General features: G+C 28.4%; 1 protein-coding gene across 1 annotated transcript; it reads right to left on the minus strand.

Annotated features, from left to right (window-relative positions):
- Positions 1–3,964: 3,964 nt before the first annotated feature.
- On the minus strand, positions 3,965–21,580 carry LOC132929661 (ATP-binding cassette subfamily G member 4). Its single transcript, XM_060995167.1, has 10 exons — positions 20,910–21,580; positions 11,773–11,893; positions 10,125–10,314; positions 9,567–9,712; positions 7,365–7,735; positions 6,640–6,854; positions 6,280–6,448; positions 5,506–5,606; positions 5,061–5,216; positions 3,965–4,500 (listed from the first exon to the last, which is right to left on the minus strand). Exons 1-10 carry the CDS (start codon positions 20,968–20,970, stop codon positions 4,159–4,161), a joined length of 1,872 nt encoding a protein of 623 aa, XP_060851150.1. The 5' UTR covers positions 20,971–21,580; the 3' UTR covers positions 3,965–4,158.
- Between the last annotated feature and the right edge of the window lie 1,708 nt (positions 21,581–23,288).

Here is a 23,288-nt window from a genome sequence, read left to right on the forward strand (position 1 = left end):
ATGCAAAATAAATAACTAATTTACAAATATTTAATAACAAATATGCTATGACGACAACTACTATTCTTTTTTTCTTTCTAATTGTTGATATAATATTGCGTAAATGTTAGATTAACACAATTTGGACGAATTTATCATTTTTATTTCGTTACAAAACCTACAACACTCGTTTGTTTGTATAATTATAACAATAAGGATTTCTTAATATGGTTTATGAATAATACTATTTCGTGTTGATAGTTTATTTTATTTTATTGGTTTATTTTTTATTTGGAACAGAATTTAATCTGTATTCGCATGTTATACAATAATTAAATTTGATGAGATTTAATTGACAAAATTATGGAATTCACCCAATGAAGGTATACTATGGAGTGTGTAGAGCCCGTGGAAAGTGCAATTAATGAGTTAGTAATAATAATAAAAGTGATGTTTGGTTTCGTGGTCATGTCGAATGGTGGTGTATTGGACCGTCATATGTTTTGAATCATTTCGGATCAAAGAGTGGTTGAGTATCGTAGGGTTAGCGGGAGGTAATTATTGGAAATTTCGTTGACGGATTTCCGTAGTATATAATTTTGAGCTTCATCGAGAAAATCGTAAGTCAATCGGTTTGCTACCTAACCTATATATTTTAACACATGTGTAAATAATTACATGGTTATGTTTAGCAAAAAAATACTGCAAACTGGGTAATCACGTTTAGTGTGTAATGACGCAAGTTTATTTATACTCTTAATAACGTAATAGTTAAAAATGTAGGTTAGGTAACCATAATTATTCTACACGACAACAAATTTACACTTGTTTATATTAAATAAATATAATACTGAGTTTGAGGAAAAGATATCAGCTTTCCACACAATTAAAAACATTTTGTCTAATTTATATAATATGTTACTTACTTTAAATTTGTACACGTTTTAACCTCAGATTCTTAATTTGGAAGACCATAGTTTTTTTCTTGTACTCGGGTTTTTGAGCACAATCTTTTTTTGGAAACATGTCTTGATTTTTTTAAAATAATATTAAAAATATGAAAATCAAGACGTATATATAAACACTGCACAAAATATTTTATATTTTTGTCTTTTCTATACACTATTTGGAGTACCCGTGTCAATGGCTTTATAATTTTAGACTTAATATTATGATATCTATAGAATTAGTATATGTATATTATTGTGTACATTCAACATTATAGTTATTTATTAGAAATATTTTATAATATTTTAAACAAAATGCATGTAATTTCAATAATTAAATCGTATTCTTAAAAAACTAGAATATAATAGTCATTAGCAGCGTGGCAGAAGAGTACTTAAACAGTCTGCTTATCACCGCACACAATTTAGAAAACAAAATTATCTCTGTTCTCTCCAAAAGTTTTTTTTTAATATCTTATTTAGACGATTTTATATAATTTATCGAAAATTACAAAAATCATCATCTTTAAAAGCTAATAACTTACTCATTTTTTATATTAGGAAAAACTCTCTGAGAGAACACAGGTAATAATATTCTTTATATTCTGTAAAAATTTTGTTTTTCAAAAGTTAATGTATCTTGAGTGGTTCTAATTCTTGTAAATGCTTTCTCCACGTTCGAAATATGGGCATGAGAGGTCCTCTTAATAACGTCATATTTCATATTAATTTTTTATTTTTGGAGGAAAAGAGTGTCGTGCGAATTTCGAAACTAGACTTGCGAATTCGTGCAAATTGCGTGCTAAATATCTGTAAAAAATGCTTAATTTCAAGATTAATAACCGTTGTTTAACATAATAAACGGGTGTACTGTGTTTGCGCCTAAATACCGTATTTGCGCCTATATGTAAAAACCTCGATTATGCGCTTAATAATATTTTAATACGTTAAAATACTTGTTACGTTTGTTATTTTTATTAATATTTTAATTATTTTACTGTAAGTGAACATAATAATTTATAACATATATATATGTAATGCACTTGGAAGGCTGATATACCTTTGTAATTTATATTTAGTCATATTATATCTACTGAAAATGTCGACCGGTAAAATCGGATGTACGATATTTCTAAGGTAATTAAATGATATAATAACCGAATATGTAATCACAGAACATCAACTTATTTTTAATTTTCACCATACAACTGTAGAAACTTATGAAATCTACTTTTTTTGTTATAATATTGTACAAAAAATATAATATTATATACCTACTGAAGTGATTTTACTATATTTCATATTTTATATTTTACATTTTGTCTGGTTGCATATTATCATCAACCACTTATTATTAATTATTATCTAATTTTTTATTATTATTTTATTTATTGATTGATGCATCGTTTTTGACTAACGTATTTTTTTTTATTATATTCATTCTGTTTTTAGCCACCCGCCAAGTTCGGTACGTACGGTGAATTTTATATTATAATAATTATAATTGAAATATTTTATTTGTTATTTTATTTTTAATTTAACATTCTGACAACGAATTACGTTTTTATTATTTTATTTATTAGAGGAAAATGATCAAAAATTATTTTGTATTTTTTTTGGAGGAAAATGGACAGTGGAGGAAAACGGTATCTCGTTTTTGCAGGGAAATGGACCCGATCACGTGTACATATCTACATTTTAATATGCAGATTAACACACTCACAGTTATAAAATACCTCATCGGTATCGGACTGTGCAACTATACTATACAAATTTCAAGTAGGTACTTAATCCATTGTTATGTAGATAAGTAACAATTTTGAAAAAAAATCTATTTGTTAATGAATACCTCCTAGTCAAGTTGACGTTTTTTTCACTGACCTAATATCTAAAGCGTTTGATATTGTGCATCATGGCATGTTGATTAATATTAATAATATTCTGGACAGATGTTTTAACAAAATTCAAAGTAAAATGGAATACCCTGCTAATACATTTCAAAGTCAACAAAATAATTGTCATGACACCATACCAAATTGTCAAATAATACTTTTTTTACATATCTATTAATTATCTATTAGACCCCGACCAACTATAACTTCCGTAGAATAGAGTTTTAAAGACCCCGATCTTATTAATCTATTCTAATCATTTCCATTAGATGTTTATTTATTTTGTACATACAATAACTTAAAATATTAATTATCACTAATACATCTAATTTTTGGCTCTTGCATCTTTTTCTTTTATTATTCTGTTAATTAGTTTATTAAATATTGTTATATTTAAAATACAAAATACTTTAGGAATAAATGCACCTATATAATTTTTTTTCGTTAATATTTATTATTTTCAATATTTTTCATTTTTTTTTTGACACATACAAATTTAATTTCAAACGAGCGTGGTTACCAATTAATTAGTAATAATTATTAATTGTATAGGTAAAGAATTTTAATTTTAAATGCGTGAAATATAGAGTTGATACAATAGTGAATTTGCGCAAAGTTGGTGCACTTTTCTGTTAATTTTTAATATAATATGTATCATATTAAAAATTAACAGAAATTTAAATTATTTTCCTTTTTTTATATACTTATAACATTCTGCAAATAGTGCATAAATGTTTCGCACATTTATTGTGGTGTTATGCATTTGGATTATGATGGATTAGTATAATTAAAATACATTTTTTGCGTGATTAATCAATTATTTTTTCTTGTATTCAATTTTTTATATTTTTTTTTTTTTTTTTGGCACAATCACAATATATTTGGAGGAAAAATATTTAGTAAGTCTTATTTATATAGATATTTTATAAAAATAAATTTACCATCATATTTACAATATACTTACAACACTTTCGTATTCATGTATAGAATTTCCTATTATAAAAGTTGTAACAATATAATATATTATATACTTATAAATTAAAATTTTGTAACTTATAAATTAGTTACAAAATACATATTATTCATTATATATGTTAAAGTCTCGATATTCGAGTACTCAGTGTGATAAATTAGAAAACTAAAGTATCCATGTCTAATTTAATATAATATAATTATATTATCGTTGTATGTATAGGTATATATAGTTTTACAAAAATAAAACATAACGAATACAAATCGATGAAAATTAAATAACTAAATATTTAAGGATAAGTAATCAAAATAATAAAATAATAAAGTTCGTCTCGGACAAAAAAAAAATAGTCGTACTGGCTGCCTTCTTAGCCAGTGAGCCTCCTCCGGAGTGCGAAATACGTGAAAATCCTGAACAGCACGAGCATAACCACCAACTTGATAATCTCAAAGTATGGATGCTTCCTATCCACGTTCAGGTAATAAATTATGATGTTTGGATCTTTGAAGTGACAGTAGCCCGTGTCGCAGTGCAGTGGTTCCCTATTTAACCCGAACACGGTGATTACCAGCCCGATGACTCCGCATCGTAAGAAACTTCCTTGCATTACGAACTCCATGATCCACGGCACTTGGTGTGCAAAGTCAAATCCATAAATGGCCAGCCCCAAAAACGGTGCTATCATCATTGGTCCAACCGCGCTGCCGTTCTGTAATATTTATGTTATAAAAATATATTATTATTATTATTATTTTTATATAGTTTTCATATGACACGCTATCTTATGAAAAAAAATCTAAGTTGTTTTAATTAAAATAATATTTAAAATTTATAGTTTTTCTTGTCTTTAATTGTCTATAAATAAAAAAAAATATAGAAAACCATTACCTACTCATCGTTTACTGTTAAAAGAATCACCTCGTATGAACTATATATATTAATAAATAGTTCGATAATCATTATTTTTTTTTTTTGTATGAGGTAGAGGTATAAATTATATAATCTATATCGCCTCTAAGTATTTACTAAAATTGTATTACTATTACATCTACATTGAATATGATGTACAATAATAATAGGTACATGACACATGTAATGTATATCTTATATATGTGTATAAGTATAATCCAGCATGTTATTGCACACCATATATTATAATTTATGAAAATGTGTTTGCGGATAATCACTTTACTTTCTATAGAAAGAATTTTCGATTTATTAATTTTCTATTTACGGTTAGATATAATTCTTTTCATAAAAATACAGTACCGTCACGTTGAAAATAGATCCTACAAGTAGTCCCATGCCTTCGGAGACGAAACAAACCAATAGACAAATGATATTGAACATTGAAAACCGCAAAAGTTCGTACGGTAGCCCAGACATGAAATATACCAAAGTTGTATAAATACTGCTAAAAAATATCTGAGCAAAAAAAAAAATATCTTTGTTATTAGACTTATATGCTGACTTAATATGTATGCCTATGATATCTATATGAAACTTACGGGACCGTTCAAACCACACATAAAATGCAAATGAATTATTTTAGAGACTTAAAACTTGAACGACCCCGCAAAAGTATAATACATGAGTTTCATATTATCATAAATTCATAACGTACATTCATACGCAATCTTTTTACGAGCGTTATGAAAATATATATTTTTTTATTAAATTATGTTATGTTATAATATATTTATTATATGCTCACGATTGATGGCACCCTTGACAACTGTAACGCCAAGAAATACGGCCTCAAACTATACCATCTGTTGAAGTATTCTTGTTTTAGTAGTTTCACTTCGGACGGAACTAGAACATTAATATAACAATAATAATAGAAAAAGCTGAAAATCATTGGGCAATATGTAGGTAAAATGTACATTATATATTTATATATATATAGTAGTGAAGGAATACTAAAAATACTATCCACCCATTAAATTTTTCTAAAATAACGTAGGTACTATAGATATCCCTTTTCTGCAGAAAAATAATATGTAACTTTAGATTATTTGTAATATACTCGTAATAAATGAACATTGTAGTTTTAATAAGTCTTGCACCAGACTACATAACTAAAAATGAACTATTATGTAGTCCACGTGACTTAAATATAATATTTTGTTACAGTCGAGACCAATAAACTGACATTTTTTTTTATACATTTTCAGTTTTTAATAAAGTTACCTATTTTTTTCATAAGAATAGTTAAACACTAGAGAAGAAATTTCAAAGTAACGTATATAATTTATATCGCTCATGTATTATTTGAGTTGGCTTGTTAACATTTTGAGAGGCTTAACCAGGAGAGACTCCATACGCCCATATTCGAACTAATATGTGTAGGTGTATAATAGTTAACGATATGTGGCGAAAATTGATGTTACACAACGAAACTACTATTAAACATAATATGAGTTAGATAATTAATAATATATAGGTAATAACTAATAAGTATACAGTATGATATATATATAATTACATGCAAGCACTTGGACCATCGACTGCGTGAACGTGTGGAAGAGAATATTGCCCATACAGAATTTCATGTGATTGAAGAACTGTGCGCCGTCGTTCGCCTTGTCGTAGAACACAATGCCCACCGCCAGGCCACAGATGAGATGATGGTAAAACTGTATGTTTAGACCGATCTGCGATTGTGGAAGTGAAACACAAAAACAATAAGCAATCATCTCATAAGAATAGTAGTATTATAATGCACGTTATTTTGGTGTGTAATGATAGTATGTACGTATTATAATATCACACAGACGAGCATGTGAGTGCAATGCGACGTCATAATATTTAAATCAGTATACCGATTGAAAAATAACGTGTCTACCTTGTTCCTGTACAACTGCAAGATCATACGCTTCCAAAGCGTGCAAAACTGCGACCAACCGGAAGTCGGAAACTCCACACACCACGTGTTGCCGGGTTTTACCACGTCATCGTCTTCGTCCACTTCGTCGCCTGCTTTGTAATTGATCGGTGGCAAAGGGAGCAATTTGGAAGTAACTACGTTGCCGTTGAGTTCCGGCAAGAGCAATTCACAAGCTATGCAGAAAGGACAAAGAACAAAAAAATAAATACGCATTATAAACAACGCAAAACCGAATGCTCAAAATTGATCATAATATAACGGGAGTATTTGTCATTATTAAAAGTCCTATTAAAACGCATTTTCTTATGGAAATTTTTTTTTTCGTCTAACACGAAGGGAGAGGGTAATCTTTTAAAAGTATGTGTGCGCACACTGGACAAGACGGCTAATACCGCATTTCGGTATACCTACGACATAATTGGGTGTACCAAATAACGTAGGTATTTACTACGAAATCGAAATATCTCTACTAAGACAACCAAACGATTTTGTCGCGAACGAATATTTTTTCGATTAAACACGTACCCCAACCCATGCCGACTTATCGTACGCGCCGTTAAACCGGGATTTTCTCGTACAGCTCACTGCCGTGTTTGCGGCTTTGAAAACGCTTTGCCTTTACGGAGGCGCTCGGACGCTTAGGGCGAACCTCATCTACCACAGCGGTCGTCGTGCACACTCACCTTTGGTCGGGTCTTCGGTCAAGTAACAGTTGTTGTTGTCTCTCGTCTTGCACAGCGACTGTTTGCCGTTGGCCGTGGCCGAGGCCAACTTCTCAATGTTGTCCTGTTCCTCGCCGTCGGTCGCCTCGATTATGTAGTCGGCCGGGTTGTACGTCAGCGGACAGTGCAGCCCGACGGTGGACAGGAACGGGACTAGCTGGTCGGTGGAGCCCTGGTACACGCAGTATCCCTGGGACAGCACGTACACGTGGTCGAACAGCTGGAACATGCTGGCGCTCGGCTGGTGGATGGTGCACACGATGGTGCGGCCCTGGTGCGCGAGCCCGCGCAACAGCTGTAGGCAGTACGTGCTGGAAACGTTATCCAGGCCACTATATGTTTATACAAAAACGGATCGTGAAAATCGCACAATTTCAACAGTTTTACGTCGATTAGATATTTTAAAGAGCGGCGTAGTGCGGGGTCCGGGTTAGTGCCGCGGTGTTGGGTTTCGAAAAATAAAAATTGGTAAGATTTCCAGCAGCAGCCTGTTGGCAACATTATGCTAATCGCGATCAGTCCAGTGTCTAATACAAAATACGCAGTGTAGAGTCAGGGGCACGTGTGCATATACCTTGTTTAACCCCATAAATGACGCACCTGTTGTGACGGCTGCAGCGAGGTATATTATTGCCACATACAGTCATCACCATATAATATATATGCCCATATATATACATATGTACGGGATTTAAGTTCGACTGCACAAACGGCATACACGATATACCTACGTGTATTATTATGTACTTGGTTTTTTTCCCCAGTCGTCCGAAAAAATCGTTTTATTTACATTCGCCCGCAGAAAGATAACACGTAATAACATTTTGCCACGGTCAATCACGGTATTGCGTATTATACCGTTTCAGACGGACCTTCGTAATAATGTTATTACACGCACTGATAACGTTGTTACTATTATATAGGTACTATTATACTATTGCAAACAGTGTATTGCCAAATATCTTATATTCAATAAAATGTGTAACATCTACCGTGCCCTATAGAAATATTTAAACTGAGGAATATCTGTATTTTGTGTTTTAAAACTGATCAATTTTATCACGTCATGAAGTCAAATGAAGAGATTTAGAGACGAATTTGTAACGAATATGGAACTAATTAAATAGTGGCATTGATATTGTGACACAATCATATAAATGTATTGAAACATTTTGAATAAATATCTTTTATAGGTAATAAAAATATTTAATAAATAATAATTATACGTATTATTACTACATAGGTTATATTATATAATAATATTATTATATTCTCATGTATATAGTTAGATGTATCTAGTGTTTACATCGAATCACTAAAAATCATTAGTATATAGCGATACTTTTCTAAGTAAAAACCCAATAAGTTTTTTTGATAGTTTTTGTGTAGAATAACATTCTAAATAGGTGTAAAACTGTTTATACATAGTGTAAATATGGTGTTTCCACTAAGTAAATATTAATTACGTCATCGCCATATTAGACATATATTTAAACTACAGATGTATATTTTTTTAAACTAAATACTTCTGGTTATTTTCCTTTTTAATATAACGTGTTATTACCACGACTAATGCAATGATAATATTTTTAGTAATTTTTTTAATACAAATTTTAGTGTCCTCAAATTATATAAAAAGAAATAATATATGATATTAACTCAATTCTCATCAAATATAATACATAGGTACATGTACTATATATTGGATAGGTAATATGGTACCTAACAGAGAAATTAATTTTGGTTAATGTTTTTTTTGTTGAACAGTGATGAAATATCCATTATATTATATTTATATTATATAGATTCACCACTAATAATATATCGTAATTTATATCGTAAGTTACGTTTAAGCACTGGGTACCTCTTTATTTTATAGCTAACACTAATGTACATTGATAAGGTCATATTCGCGTAAATATATATTGAATTCGTATTTTCTCACGAAACGATGACAATTAGTATCATAAAATTGGTCAATTAAAAAAAAATAGCTACTACAATAATTTGAAGACCTTAATTTTACATATATGTTATATTTCCTACAGCCTCTACAGTTAATAAAATAAAAAAAACCGGCGACAACTAATAATTTTAAAAATAAAAACCATTATAGCCACACCACATATTATGAAATATTTTTAATTGCAAATTAATACGTACCTAGTAGGTTCATCTAGAAATATTATGGGCGGGTTGTTGATGAGTTCTAGAGCAATAGATAACCGCTTTTTCTGGCCTCCCGACAAGAATTCGGTCCTTGTGTTTTTGCTCTCGGACAGTCCCAAGACATTTTGAATTTCTGTCACCTATTTAATACTCTCGTTATTTTGTGTATATAAATATTATATCCAGTAAAAATATGATTACCTAATATACTACACAAATTTAATAAATTTAGTTTAATATTATAAGACCACTAGTCACTGGATTTAACGCTAACAATTTTAAACACCCTCAAAAAAAAAAAAAAAAATTAAATAATTTATACAAATTAATAAGACATAACAAATTATTAATAACGGCAAAGATGATAAATTGTTTTGTTTAGATGGAAAAGAGAAATGTGTATGTTTCAAATGATGAATACCTCACTACATTGTTAATGTATCGAAATATCAATATTTATAATTCAGTTAAAATAATAAATGTCGTTCTTAATAGCTAATATAAAAATATTTTAAAAATGAGTATATTTCAAGATAATTATTGTGTGCTCACGATCATTTGTTTTTCTTTGGTCAGTGTACCATTTGATAGTTTAAGTTCCGCAGCGAACATCATCACTTCGTTTAAAGTTAACATAGGCTGAATCTTGTCCTCCTGCATTATGTAACATGATAACTTGCGAAACAACTTCTCGTCCCTGACTTGATTATTTAACTTCAAAGTCCCGCTTACGCCTTTATAGCTGAAACGTTACTGCTAATTAGAAAACATAAAAGATATTTTTTGGCAATCATTATCTAACTTATTCAATAAATAAAAACTGATATTCGAATTAAAAATCTGAATATGTATTTTTGTTAAGAAATAATTCTACTTAATAAAAAGTTATTGAAGATAAATAACAAAAAAAAAAAATTGATAGTATAATTTTAACTTATTATTTTATAATCCCTTTAGAATCTATATGTATACATATCAGTCATCCGAACAGTATAAATTATAGGCCCTTACTATATAACCAAGTAACAAAATGTTCATGTTACATAAACACGATTGAACCAGTAATAATTGTCCACTGCAAATATAATTAATATTTGTGATATAGTATAACTGTTATAAAATGAAGACGATCTACATAATATGCGCATTTTATTATTTCGTCAATATTATAGTCTTTGATTAATGGTATTATAGATAATCGATTTACAATGTCAATAAAAAAAAAAAATTACTATGAATCCATTGTTAGTAATAATATTGAAAATGTTTTATCCGCGTTAGCAATTGTTTCAAATTTTTATTTTTCAAAATGATAGCTAAAGCATGTGGCGAAAATCATTTTACGTTAATTATAAATTATAATTAATAAGATTTTTTAAAATTGTAGACTGTTAATTTAATAATATAACATGTAGAAATCACAATTCCAAAAGTTTTCAATTATTATCTCGTATGCATATTTTCTTGTAATTTAATTAAAATCAAGAAGAAAAAAATGTTTAAGATTGTTGATGTATCTATATAAATAAAATAACGAATACACGTCTTAATTAATTATATAGATATATGTATTTATAATTTAAAACATAGTCTAACTGTATAAACATAGACTATGGCCGGAGTTAACTTTTATAGTTATAAATAACTAACACGTTTACCATCACTCTCGTTTAAACTTATACTATTATAATAGTCGGCATAAAATTACAAATCGTTGGTCTTAAATATTTAATACATTTTGGACGTTTATAAAGTAAAAGTGTTTTTGTGTGAAATAATTCGACATCAAAGGACAAAGATTCTACTTTCACATTTAAAATTAATTATTTTGGAATTTCGCAACTTTTAACTTTAGATATATCAAAAATGTTGTTTTATAGAAGATTTATTGGGAGCCTTGAGAGTTTTCAAAAAGTTTAATGAATATAGTAGCTCCAGTGCTCCAGATTACATAATTAATATAAGTTAAAGTTATTTTTGATCTAGGCAAGTACGAACAGTCTTATTTTGATACATCTCATATGTTATTAATGGATATTAACAACAAATAGCGTAAATGTATTCAAAGATTATTAAACATTAAACTTATTAGTATTTTCCTATATTATATTATATATTAAGCAGAAGCTAAAATATACATCAATACATCCTAACCTAACCTAAAAGAATAAAACTCGATAATAATGACAACAATGCTTACTTGTAACCGGATAATGAATTAAGCAAACTGCTCTTTCCTGCACCCGACGGTCCCATAATACATGAAAGTTCGCCAGCTGCAAATCGGCCATTTACAGACTTCAATATCGTTCTTGGTGGAACTACAAGAAAAATAATATCAAAATCACTATATTATATCGTTCATTAAATTATTTTAAAATTTATTATTATACAGGGATGCAATTTTTATCAATTTTTAAAAACAAAGACAATTTGACAAGGCCTACTATAATACTGTCACATTAGGTTCCTAAAATCTGATGGATAAAAGATAAATAACGATCTGCAGTTGTATATGTGCAAAACGGTCATATTCTTTCGGTAAATGGAGTATAATAAACCTATAATATTATATTAATAATATTTAAAAAAAATATATTTAAATTAATAGGTAAATACTTAATAAATAACAATATTTCATACAAGAAAAATATAGTTTAGGTATGAAGATTTATATTTTTTACTAAGCCACTAATATAATTTAAATTACAAAATATGCCTTAATCTATAGTCATATTGGGTCCGAATTCATATTATAATATTTAAATTCTATATAACATTATAATATTTAATAATATATTATAATAATGTTTATTACACTATTATACCTCTAGGTTATTATACCAATTGGTACTTTGACATTGTTATAATAATTAGTAATAAGTTGTTTTCTTAAATTATATATATACAAATTATACTATGACATAATAATATTCAATGTTACAAATATTGTTGATTGACCAGATTGAGTTATTCATTAAATTGTACATGCAATAATATACTTCAAGTATATATTTTAAAAAGAACATATATTTTGTAAAAAATAAACTATCAATTAAATATTATACTATTTCATAAGAATTATCGTAAACATTTTTTAGTTAAAATTCTTTTTAAAATAAGTAATAATATTTGGGAGTATACCTAGCCTATTTAATTCCAATCTAAATGGTGTCCAATACATTAATTATAGTACCACACTACCATACGTACTCTAATACTTATTAGGTACATTTAATTAGTGCATAAGCCATAAATAAGTTGGTAGGATATATTATACGGTTTGAAGTATTGTCTATACGTAAATATACTTGAAATTATGAACTTGCTTATGTGAAACTGATCTGACGTAAAAAGTGAAAGTAAACGATTTCCGATTGAAATAAACGGAATTCCCCCTCCCGGAAACCGAATAATATAATAACTGCAGCGTCGGGTATAAAAATCTTCGCGAACTTCGGATATAAAATTTATTGAAATTAATATTCATTCATTTTTAAAACGGGTTTATAACACACATCATCACAACATTATGATATTAAAAATATTTGTTGCGTCTCCTTTGATAATTAATTGCATGATAAAGCAATATAAAGCAATAATACACCAAAACACATGATATACAATAAAAAGTATATAAATATAATAATTAATATTGAATACTACATATATATTATATTATATATTTATAAATGTAGGATTATAGTATATATTTCTATGTATAATATAATATACAGTTGTATAATATATACAATATACTTACTAATTACTATACACTATACTACAGTAGTACATTATTACATATATATATGCAGTGATATTGGTGTACTTAGTTCCTCCATAAAGTGTCTATTTCTATCATTTACTCGTATTATAGTATATTATACTTATTGAAATGTTTATAATATGGATGATGGTCCTTAAAAATGATTTTAAGAAATATAAAATTGATGTAAAATTGAATCTAATATTTTTCATTCTTAAACCATTTTTACAAATTATTAATAATTATAGATGATTAATATTATTATGTCATTGAAATTTTCAAACCTTCATTGCTCTTATATATCTTCTAAACCCATTATTATGGACTTATTATTCATAGTACACAAAGTTAAATAACTTAAAAACTACTTGTTCATTTTATGATTTTGAAACGTTCAAATACTCTTAATATCTTCAAATAAATTATGTGCAAAATAAGTTACAGTAGAAAGAAAGGTTTTTATTCAAAAAACAAAAGTTTATATCTCCAAAAGACATTACTTAAATAGTACAGAAAATCTCAAATACTTGGAATATAGTTTTTATGTATTTTGAAAATACCAAAAATCAGATATTTAATAAATTTATAACCAGATAAAAAATAGATATGAGCAGGCTTAAGCCAATTGCTTTGTTTATTGTTTTGTAGACTATAGTATATACTATTCGTAGTTGGTTAACATATTGTTTTTGTCCTCCAGTCTCGCTTTTATTTGTTTTTCACGTAAAAAATTATCTTAAACTGTAAAAATGTACAATTGATTTTTTTAAATTGTATTTTATAAACAAATTATAACATTGACTCTTAAAGTTACTTCTAAGTTTATTATATTTCACAATCTCTATTCATAATTTTATTTAGCATTTTATTATTAGTAGGCATTTCAACAAATCTTCAAAGGGGAGATAGGAGGAAAATCTAATACTATGTGAGATGAAAAAATATGCAATAAAATATTTTTTAACCTTTTTGCCCAAATTTGATTAGCGTATTCTTATTATATTTTGTTTAATTAACATATTTAAATGAATTATACAAGGCCCAATATATAGCTTGGAGTTGCCCTTGCCCACATCTCTTCCTTCAAAATCTTTACTGCATTGTATTGATATTTTTAACTTAAATAACTTATAATAAAGTTAGGTCCTACTTAGGTACTGTACGTCGAAAGATAAGACGTATAGATAAATCCAAAATCCAAAAATCTACAATGTATTACTTTAACTGATCAATTTATAATTAAAATTTACAAGTTATTTTAAAATACTAGCACTAACTAAAATTACGATGATAAAATATGAATTGAAATTTAAAAATTGCATTAATTAAATGTATTTTAGTTTGTATATCAAACTAAATTACGAATCGTATACGTAGTATTATTAGTATTAATAAGTTGTTTATAGTATTTTAAACATATATGATCAGTTGCTATATTTTATGCATAATGTATAGACACCTAATAAGTGAAATTCAAAAGTAACAAATAACAAATATTATTCAATACTAAATCAAAACAGTCAAATATATGCCAAACTAATGCAAAGATTATACATATTTTACTTCATAGTGAGTTCACTATATTCAGAATATTTCCAAATTGTTTATACGTTGCGTGTGTATAAAATATTTGTTTATATATATATATATATATACATTCTTAAAATACTATTATCGAAGTTAAGATTGCCATTCTATAACAAACCAAACTGCTTTCGTCATTACTCGAAAAAAATTAGTGTACTTATTTTTACGGTCTTTGTACAGCAGTCCGCAATAATTGTCGCGGGACGCTGTTCTAATAAATGTTATAAGTTTTCGGATTGTTTGCCGTGTTAAAGGATATCGTAATGAATAATGATGCATTGTTTTATGAAGAAAATTATACATTAATCTGTATCCTAATACATTATGATGATAATTTTTAGATATTTACATCATTGTTTTTAATTAAAATAAAATATAAATTAACCATTAACCAAACCAAAAAGGTATTCCAAATTATAATATAACAATACCATTGCAACATTTTTGCTTGGTTATTTTAATTGTATCAATTATTCTGATAATACAAATTTAAAAATTATGTTCATGCAACTTATAGTTAACTTTATTATTATTTTAACAACTTGTAAATAGAATTATATTTCTATGTGTAAAAATGACGCACAGTCATAAAAATGTGTTTTTATTGTATATTTATGAAATGGATAGTAATCGATGATAATCTGTTACTCGTATTATCATTTCCTTCATATTTTTATATATAATTTATTTAACTAGTGATTAAATATTCATCATTAATTCATATTAACATATTTTATTGTTTACAAGATAATAAGTAAATGTTTTAATTGACTATAATATATATGATGTATGATGCTAGTAATATATATATATATATATGACATTGAACTTGAATTACTGAAACTTTCAAATAAATCAATAGTTTATTTGATGATATATTAATTACAAAAAAACTAAATTATAACATCATACGCCATATTATAGAGCTTAAATATGGTGTATTAGTACATCATAATATATTTATATGTTAGTTAAATATTATTAATCAGCAAAGATAGGTATTCTAAATGCCACATTAATGCTAAGAGATTGACTAACTATAAACTACAGACTGCTGATGTGCAAAAAATCTTATATTAATAATCTTGTAAAAATTAATTCATAAATTATTTATTCTGTACATTAAACAAATTCGGTGGTAATATAATTATGAACACATCCATACTATATAGACATAAAAAATACTATATTTATTAATTTATTATGATGAAATGTATATATTATGGCCATTGACCACATGTTCGATGTGCCTGTTTGAAAATATTTCATATTTTTATCGCAGTCGTACAACATACGGGATCACGGCAAAAGGGTCAATATTGTTATATATTTTTGAAGAAACCTATTATATGAGCTGTATACTAAATAGATACTATTGTGATATAATACAGAATAATACTAAATATATATTTTAGAAAACTATTGATTTAATTTTGTTGTACTAAACTTGTACTTGAAAACCGTTGATGCGCCGACAATCCATGAATGACGAATGTCTAAACGCAACTGTACAGTATACACAGTGATGTAGTGTTTATAATTATTTACGTCATGATTTATATTCGCCGACATTTTCAGTCAAAACACGTAATCAAATAGTTTCGTCCGTTCAACGAAAATGTTTTAAAGTAACGATGGCAATTATATGATTCCGGAATATTATACGTATTGCCTATAATATATCATCATTCACCGTTTATTGTTACAGGTACCTATATACGTATATATAAAAGTAAAGGAACGCGAAATTATTGTATGGGCCGCAACAGGTTAAACTAGTTTAAAGAAAATAAAAGATAATGAGCCTTACGTTGAACTTAAGTCATATGACTATCACAAGGATAAAAGAAGAAACTCTCACTTTCATGTCTGACAGTATAATATGCAGCCGCCTACCTTGTAATTTGATTACGACGCCGTAATATGGTCTATACCTATACCTTGTGTATTCGTCGAGCTCACGACGCGATGTAAACAATAAAAAATAATATACTCGGCTTTCTTATTACGATACAGAGTAAACGAACGGCGTTTTATTGCAAATATCAATAGGTACTATATACATACATAATACTTATGATTGTGAAGCTCTTACAAGTTTATCGCAGTCTATTTTAAAAACTCGTTAGATCACAATGTAAGAGTGATAAAGCGTCGTGTGTACTAGTAACTAGGTAATATCAACAGGGATTATCCGATACCAACTAATAAGATTTCCAGTGAAGTATAACGATTATTGTTTTTAATTTTTGAACAAAAATTATTCGTGAAAACTGTTAGTAAACTCATGATATAATTTACTGTTGTAAATAATTTCAAAAAATTCATTACAACGTCAGTACATTTTTCAACCACAAAAAGTATGATAAACGTAATAAATTACAATAGGTGGCAAGTAACGTTGGAACAATTTGTTATTGTTTTTAAAAAATTCATATATATATATATATTTTTTTTTTTATCTACTTTTGGTCTATTCTTAGAGTCTTTAAATTTCATTGCACTATAACTAAGATAAATATTACTAAAATATTTAAAACATTAATAAAAGGGTGTAGCCGGTATAGGCGTTTGATGCCTATTTAAGTAGCTATAAATAAATTAAAAAAAATTAAGTCTACCATAAATTGTACTGCATCTCTGGCCATGCTAGTACTACATGTACTGGCTGTACTGTTTTCACTTTTCAACTACTGCAAACGTATGATATATATATATCACCTATAATATTGTTATCCCGTCGATTCCGGAACGACAATCGGAATATTCGGAAGAAAATTGAAAATGTTTAGTTTGTTAGCAAATATCGCTTATGTATAAAAAGAAATATAATATGTTATTAATAATTTTATTATAAAAACTATTATACTAATCGCACTTATTGTCCTATCATATTAAATAATGACGCGATCATCATGTATACTTATCAACACTCTTCAATTAAATCCATCGTCCGCCGTGTAAACCTTAAACGTGATTTCGTGATTTATATCAGAATATTAGGCGCGTAATATTTTATTATTGTACTCTGATAATATCTTTTCGTGTATAAGTTCGCCGTGAAAACGACGCGCACGTAACTCGGCCGACGACGAAGAGAGTCGAGCCCACGCAATGACCCCACACCGTGCGGTCGTCATTTTTACATTCTCGTTATTATACTTTTTATTATTTAAAAGGAAAAAAAAACATTTAGTTTTTACTCATGAATAAGTACGTAGAAATTACGCTTTTACGTATAAACCTTGTAAAACGTGCCGACAGATACAACTGTATAATATGAATATAACCATACGAGTGATGTGTACTACAGAGTGTCCCCTAGGGCCTAGGCGATTATTGCGACGGCGAGAGTTGAGAATTTATTACAATAGTCTCTGTGCTCCGCACGTCCTTTATTTTTGATACCTACGAAAATCAGTATTTGTTATGCGATCAGTAAATCTACCTAAATGTAAAAAATTGTTTAATGATAATGTTTTCAACAGCGCTAGAATGGTGGTAAATACATACGAAATATATATTCACATTCTGCCTAGACCAACATAGCTCGGAATTTAAATTAATTTAATGAAAAGTATAGGAATAAAAACTACAAAATTAAAAAAAAAATTAATATTGAAGGTTGAACGATGATATTACATAATATTATTTAACATTTTTAATGTTTTATTCACTCAAACCCATTGTTTATTTCTTATTCTAATTTAGTATTCAACGTAATCATTAATAAAATTAAATACAATTAAAATATCTTAAATACCTAAAACGAATATGAAATCTAAAACAAGTATATGGTATTACAGTATATACCTATAAATAACGTAAAAACTTCTTTCACGATTTAATAAAATATCAATGAAAAAAGAACGTTTTAATACATTTTCTTGTAGGCTAATTAATATAATAAATAAAATTGTTCAGTGAAAGTATATAAAACTATGTTTTTATGATAAATTGGATATTAATTTAGTTTTAATAACGTGTCTGTTTGCATACAAGCATATAATGACTTGTGTATACGTAGTAAGTACTTACTATGGGTTGATTGCCAGCTGTCGACAGTTGAATCAAATTTTCGTTTACGAATGTAAAAAATAATCATCACGTAAAACCATGTGAAATAATAATTTTTCAAATTACTTACAAAAATTAACATTTATATCGTATAATGATTTATTCGCACTCGCCGAGTCACGCGATATCGAGAGCTGTATATTATATTATATACCGCACACGTTTATGTACAATATAATATGTATAAATTAGCAACAATATTACGTCGATATAGCGTGATGGCGTAAATGATTCTACCTATAATGTTAGGCATATAGGTGATTATATAGTGGTTTAAATGCAAGAATGTGGATGAGAGAATTCGCACGACTCGTGTTCGCATTCGCCATTCGGGTACATTTATAGTCGCACCTGCTATAATATTTTGTTTTTCATGCATTATAAGAATTGGTACCGTGCCAATTTTTGGTGGTGCTTTTTCATCATTCTTTCCGCGCATTAAGAACGTATTTAAATTGTTCAAACTTTAAGATTGTTATTATACAATCAACAATTACTTACACCTACACTATTGCTTTTATCATAGTGTAACTAGATGTTATATGTATACACATAAAGTTTTTAGGCCATTAAATTAAGGGGGCTTGAGTCTTGAAAATCGTATAAAAAATTCAATTAAGTAATTTTATGTACCTATACGCATTTACTCGACATATCTGAGTGTGGAGAATTCTGAAGGGAAGGAGCTGAAACGATGTAAATAATTTATATTACGAGTAATTCCCACTGTTCTGTCTGCACGTTATGTATTGCACCAATGATTGGCACCCATTACTAAATCGCCCAAAAATACTGCATAACTCGTGATAGTCAATGAGGCGAATCACTTTTTTTCCAAATATTATTGTATTGTTTACATAATATAATAATAATAATAATAAAAATAACTATTGAAGTAATACAATGTATATGAAACCCTCAAACCCTCTTATTGTTTATAATTGTATACCTATAGCCTAACATTGATTAAACCTATTTACATTTTTTGAATTAAAAAGAATACGCGTTTCATTGTCGAGTTAATTTACGCGGGACAAAGCACGTCTTGTGGTAGGTTATTTTATGCAACGTTATATTATACATATATAGTACCTAGTACAGTAATACCTATCCTATCTACAATCGACTGACTATATTATATAAAATAAAAACATTTATTAATTATTAGCAACTGGCAACGATATATTATGTGAACAAGAATAATTCAATGAACATTCCGATTTAAAATATCAGATAACAATAACAGGCATTCTTCGAGCAACAAGTTATCATCAGTTTCATAAACGAATATGACGAAACGGAATAAACTAAGCGGTTGTTGATTAATTTTAATTTGATAACCAAAAATGTAATGAATAATCCTACTAGATTTTATTTAAGGGGTTTTCATTGCATCTATAAGTACAAAACATTTTAACATATTGCAAAATCATTATTTATACATTATATTGGTTATAAATTATAATTTTATAACTTATAATAAGCGCTTATAGTCCGTGTTTACGCAACACTTAGTTCCGAATATTCTCATATTATATGAATAATAAATACGAGAATATAATTAATATTTTTCATTTGTATATATTATAAATTTTTATCGTTTTATTATTTTAATAGTTAATAATTAATTTTTATGCATCAATAAATAAAAATTACAGAGCTACATAGACAACTCATCTCGATGTTAATTTTAAACGTATATTATTGTATGCTTCATAGGTTAAATATTTACCATATTTTTGTGAATGTTAAATATTATTTAGACGAACTGGACATACAGACATATTTTGGTTTTTTATTTGTACACTGTATATGATAATTAAAAAAATACACCGATTGACCTCTTTTTGGCTAGTTTAGACTTTACAGTCGAGTAGAAAAAAATCAAACAAAAATATCGTACTAACCTCTGGTATTCCAAAACGGTGGCTTCACCTCGTACGTCAAGTCTTCGAATTGGATATCCATGTTGCGTCAGAGAAGACCCTCGGTCCTCGTAAGCGTGCAGGCTGCGTGCGAGTTTCTCTTAATATTTTCGTATCGCACTATCCGAACAAATTTTTTTTTTAAAGTCGCACTGACGTGTTTGAAGAAATACGTAGGTGACGCGATTTCAGTCGGGGAAATATCGAATAAATATTGATATAATAAATCGAAAACGGAATGCGCTAACCACTCACGACATCCATGGCGGAAAATAATATCATGTATGATTATAGCATGACACTAGGTATATTATATCGCGCCACCGTGTGTTTTATAATGTTAGTCTTTAGACGGTCGGTCCGGAATAGAGGTAAACGCGAGCTCTGCGGACGACCGCTTCCACAATAGTGCAGGTATAAACCGATTGGCGAACACGCGCGCGCGCTCGGAAGGAGAAATGGACACTGAACCGGATGGACTATGGTAAAAATGTCTGTACGAAATTCTATATAGGTTTATAGTTTTATGTATTATATTGTTATATAAAAATAATAATAATAATAATAATAAAATACGATCAACGCGATGACTAGCAGCCGGTTACCGTCGCAAAGCCGCTACGACGTATACCACGGTAGTCCGTGCGGAGAAAGACAGTGACAGTGAGAATGAACTCGAAAGAGAGACCGAGAGAGCCGAGCCTTGACACTGGTACTCCACGAGGAGAAGGAGACGTCGATCGCGGGAGGTGGGAGCGGCGATCTTCGATTTTTATTGCGGTTTTCAGGTTTTTGTTATTTTCCTTATACGTATATAATATAATATCATTTTATTGCGTGTTATCGACAGCACGCACCCTCTATTAACGCCCAATTGCCAAATGAATTATTATATTCATCGTAGTACTGCTAAAATAATAATAAAAAAATTTATATTTATACAAAAATACAATGTTTAATTAATCTGACACAAAGGTCCTCAGTACGTGTGTGTTGTGAACTCAATTATATACGAATCCACTTTACCCTGTTTACTGAGCCGAAAGGCAATTGCGTCGGACTAGTTTTTAATCGTTTGTTTCGCATTTCTGTGAACGATAATTGTAATTGCGCATGAGAAAAAATTAGGTATTCGACCATAGTCTTAGAATATAAGAAGGTCCAAAATCTCAACCAGTAGTGGCCGGCATGATAGGGTATTCCATAAGGTCATTGCCTCATATAGTCATAACAAATGGGTGGTGATCCTTTTCTTAGCTATAAAATATGACATATTATACAATTTAGGGGCGATCGACCTCTAGAATTTATGGGTACACACGAATTGCGTAACAAAATAGGTAGACGAACCTTTTTGAACGAATTGTGTTACTTTTTCATCTACAATTAATTATTGTAAGTAACTCCTAAGTGATATTGCCATAATAAAGATATGTCAGGTTATATAAAAAAAATTGAAATTTAATTGTAAAAATATAATAATGTTATAATAATATAAATTAAAATTCATAATCAATCACATAAGTTAGTTAGTTATTCTTTGTGAGTTAGAACTTTTTTCTGCACATAATTCCGGAGGAAATATTGAATTTTCATTTATGTATGTACTTACTAAATAGTTAACAAACTCTTGTTCTAGGAAAGATAATTCAAACGTCATTGCTAAGTACTTGGCTATTTCATCACTTAGGATATAGTCTGAACTGTCTGAAGCGAAGCCTAGTTCTTGTATTTTTCTCCACTAACATTTTTGTTGAAAATATTATATGCCAGAGTTATACATGGCGTATTCCACCGTGTTATCCGTCGAACTAAAAATGCATTGGTTTATTTTTAGTTCGAAACTATAGCTCCGGCCTAAAAGTATAAATTACTAAAAACAAGTTTTCATATAATAATATTATGTTAATGATAAATATTTAATTATTATCTTTTAAAGAATTCAAAAATATCAAAATTAAAAATAAATTTAAAAACCACTGTAAATCTAAAAATAAAATGTTAAATGAAAAGGTAACACGAATTGCGTCCGGGACACGATTCGTTCAAAAAGGTCCGTCTACCTGTTTTGATATGCAATTCGAGTGCACCAGAATTTATATGGCCTCACGAAATAAAAACAATGTGTTAAATCTAATAACAAAAAAAAAAAAAAATACTTAATCAATTCATATTATAATAAAAAAAAGTTTAAAATAAATAATATTTATACACTCCTAGTCTTGTCATTTATTTTTAAAAATACCTAACTAAAACACCCATAGTTTAATATATTATTATAAGGTAAAGTTTCATCAATAGCTGCGGCTAAGCTTATTTTTGATTCATTACACAATTTTTAGAAGAAATCCTCCGTTTTTT

Source organism: Rhopalosiphum padi, chromosome 4, assembly GCF_020882245.1.
Source record: "Rhopalosiphum padi isolate XX-2018 chromosome 4, ASM2088224v1, whole genome shotgun sequence".
Taxonomy (NCBI): Eukaryota; Metazoa; Arthropoda; class Insecta; order Hemiptera; family Aphididae; genus Rhopalosiphum; species Rhopalosiphum padi.

Bases quoted from the DNA above. Each gene is read 5' to 3' on its own strand.
- LOC132929661 (XM_060995167.1), bottom strand. From the start codon at position 20,970: ATGGATATCCAATTCGAAGACTTGACGTACGAGGTGAAGCCACCGTTT. The intron at 10,315-11,772 runs GTAAGCATTGTT...GTAACGTTTCAG, and splicing joins AATTCATTATCCGGTTACAA to CTATAAAGGCGTAAGCGGGA. The intron at 5,607-6,279 runs GTAATTATATAT...TTAATGTTCTAG, and splicing joins GATGGTCCAAGTGCTTGCAT to TTCCGTCCGAAGTGAAACTA.